At 24.9% G+C, this 3137-nt stretch overlaps 2 protein-coding genes across 2 annotated transcripts; both read left to right on the forward strand.

The window, feature by feature from the left end:
• Window positions 1–403: 403 nt before the first annotated feature.
• On the forward strand, window positions 404–1759 carry ENU1_016190 (hypothetical protein; the record flags this gene model as incomplete). Its single annotated transcript, XM_008856851.1, has 1 exon — window positions 404–1759. One exon carries the CDS (start codon window positions 404–406, stop codon window positions 1757–1759), a length of 1356 nt encoding a protein of 451 aa, XP_008855073.1.
• Window positions 1760–2465: 706 nt separating this feature from the next.
• Window positions 2466–3074, forward strand: ENU1_016200 (hypothetical protein; the record flags this gene model as incomplete). Its single annotated transcript, XM_008856852.1, has 1 exon — window positions 2466–3074. One exon carries the CDS (start codon window positions 2466–2468, stop codon window positions 3072–3074), a length of 609 nt encoding a protein of 202 aa, XP_008855074.1.
• Between the last annotated feature and the right edge of the window lie 63 nt (window positions 3075–3137).

The following is a 3137-nucleotide window of genomic DNA, read 5'->3' on the forward strand; positions in this document are numbered from 1 at the left end:
CATAAAGAAAGAGAGTTAACACAATATTAATTATAAACATAAATGAGAAATGGAGTTAAACTGTTATTTTTTAATGCTCTTTTGGTTGTTTGTTAAGAATAAACAATTATAATAAAATTATACTATTAACTAAAAAAAAAGAAATTAATAAAAATAGAAATTAATTTATTCCTACAAATCTTCTTCCAATTTCTTTTTCTAATCAAACATTATCTTTAAATCATCTGTGAATTAATATATAAAAAGAATATAAATATTTTGATTATAACATTATGATAATGTATGTAATGTTTAATTTAAAGATGAATATTGAAAAATGGGAATAAAAGACAGTAATTTTTAAAAAGAATGAAAAAGGAAGTGATATAAAAATAGAAATTGAAACTCAGAAATAGAAACCTAGATGCAACCAATGAACAGCACTAATTTAAGTAACTCTTTTGTTATGAATAATGAAGATATTCAACATATGGTAATAATTGAGGAGTCAATTAACTCACACTTAAAGAAAGAATTAGAATTAATTAAAGCAAATATTAGTTATCTTGATATTATTCATTTATATTCAAGTTGTAATAAAACACAAGAACCAACAGTGATTGGATTTCCTTTTACAATTAAATTTAAAGAGTCTCAACAAAATCCCCATTTTTTTAATGCTCCATCTATTCCATATTTACCAACAACAGCAGAAAAACATTTAAAAGTATTAAACATCATTAAAAAACAGAATGATCTTATCAAAGAAATGAAAAGAATGACAGAACAATTCTATGAAGACAAAGGAATACAAGATGAAAAGAAGCCTAAGAAAAGAATAACACGAAAAGAGAAAAAAGAAATTATTATAAAACAGAATGATGATAGTGGTGATCAATCAAATACTATAGAAGATAAAATGTCATTTAATCAATTTCCTATTAATGATAATATTCTTCAAAAATCTCAAGAAGGGTCAAGTCATCATAAAAGTGATAATTTATTAAGTACAATAGAAGATTATGAAAGTATAGAAAGTAAAAAAGAAGATAAAAGTAAAGAAATAGAAGGAAGTGAAGAGAATGATAAAACTGAAAAAGAAGAAGGAGAATGGATGAATAAAGAAATTAACAAAAATCCAATTATACCAGAACAACCTAAAGAAAAAAAACATCAACGTAAAAGAAAATTAAGAAGTGCAGAAGAACGAAAACCTTCAATGAAATTTACAATGTTAGAACAAGAAAAAGAAGATTTAAAAAAGAAAATAGTTAAAGAAAAAAAAAGAGAAGAAACATCACGTAATAATGTAGTTTCTCAGTCTACTTCAATACAACCTCCATTAAGAATGGTACAAAAAAGTAATGAATCTAAAAAATCTTTATTAGAAGACCATTTAAGAATTATAAGTAAAATGATGCATTCTGATAAAAAAGATTCATCAAAAAATAAATCAAAAGATTCCTCTTTAAATACTCAAAAAACTTTAGAAGATAGATTAAAAGAATTACCAAAAAGAATGCCTAATCCAAAACAAGCTTATGGTGATTCTGGACTTATTAGTCAAATTACTAAATTTTGTACAAGTTCTGATACTACATCAAATGCAATTCGAGTTGGTGATCAAACACCAAGAAAATCAATTCCTAAAGCCCCTTTATTAAATTCTTTAAATACTAGTTCAATTGATGATGTTGTATCTCCAAATAAAGGAATTGATTTGGTTCATCCTCTTATAGAACAAAATAGTCTTCTCAAAAAACAAGAGGAACATCACTAAATCAAGTTCACCTTCTCTTTTACATTATTTTCACTTATGTTGTCTGTTCATTTTGTTAATTAAACAATTTATTATCTTTTTTTCTTTTTTAATAATTTATAAAAAATAATAATAATATTATTATATTTCTATATTTCTTAAAAAATCTCAACAAAAATTATTCACCCGGATAAAATGATCAATAATTACTTATTAAACAGGTTCAAATTCTATTAAGAAAAATTAAAAAAAAAACAAAAAAGAATAACGAAAAAAAATAAAAAAGGTTCACGAAAAAGCCATTTTGAGTTTTCTTTTTTTTTAAATTAACTTCATGAAAAGTTCAAGTAAAACAAACAGATACTACTGAATAATATAATAGAATAATAACTAAAATAAAAATCCCATATTTATTGATATATAATATATAATATTTGATTATTATTATATGAACTTGTAATAATATTGTTTTGTTATGAAATTATAATCATAGAGGAAAAAATATATTCGTTTGAAGAATGACATTTTTTCTAAACACAAAAAACATGATGTAGTCCATTTGACGCGGAAAAAAAAAGAAAATTCTCAAAATATGAAACCCCCCAAATACATGGTTGTCTTCATCTCATTAAAATTAAAACTACATTTCTTAGTTATGACTACCTCTAATCTTTCACCTGAAGAAATCAGACTTCTATTCATTAAAAAAGAAAGAGACATGATTATAATGGGCTTTAACTATCTTGATATTCTTGCTATTTACCACCCAAGGTATTATAATAATGGGTTTCTTCCTACTTGTCTTGATTTATTCTTCCAATCTCATCCAAAAATGCCAAACGTTCCTTTAAGTGCTGATTTATTTATCTCTTCTAAACAACCAATCCATGATAATGATTTGCCGTCCATTATTCCAAATACTACTATTCCTTCTGGAAATACTGAAAACGTTATTAACAAAACTACTCACAAAAATAAGGAGTCTATTATTAGAAACAGTGAAAATCAGGTACCAATTAATACTAATGATGCCCTTTCCTCTAGTCCCCAAAACGATGACCAGATGATTGTAGATGATGATGAGACATTAGAAGAAGACAACGAAGATGTTCGTGCATTGAGACAATTACTTGCACTAGAAAAGAAACAACAAGAAAAGAAAACGAAAAAGCCAAAAAGAACTGTTTCTTCTTCTGAAAAATCTAAGAAAACACTTTCTAAACAAAAAAGAGTTAGTGATTCAGAAGAAGTTTTATTTATACCTGATTCATATGTCCCTCAATCTAAAATACACACTAGAAGTTCTACAAGGCATAAAGCTTCTCAGAATATTTAATTAGCTTCAACAAGAACCTTAATAAAAAAAATCTAACTGTTTATTTAAATGAATCATTTTTTT

Source organism: Entamoeba nuttalli, assembly GCF_000257125.1.
Source record: "Entamoeba nuttalli P19 unplaced genomic scaffold asmbl_2258, whole genome shotgun sequence".
NCBI lineage: Eukaryota > Evosea > Mastigamoebida > Endamoebidae > Entamoeba > Entamoeba nuttalli.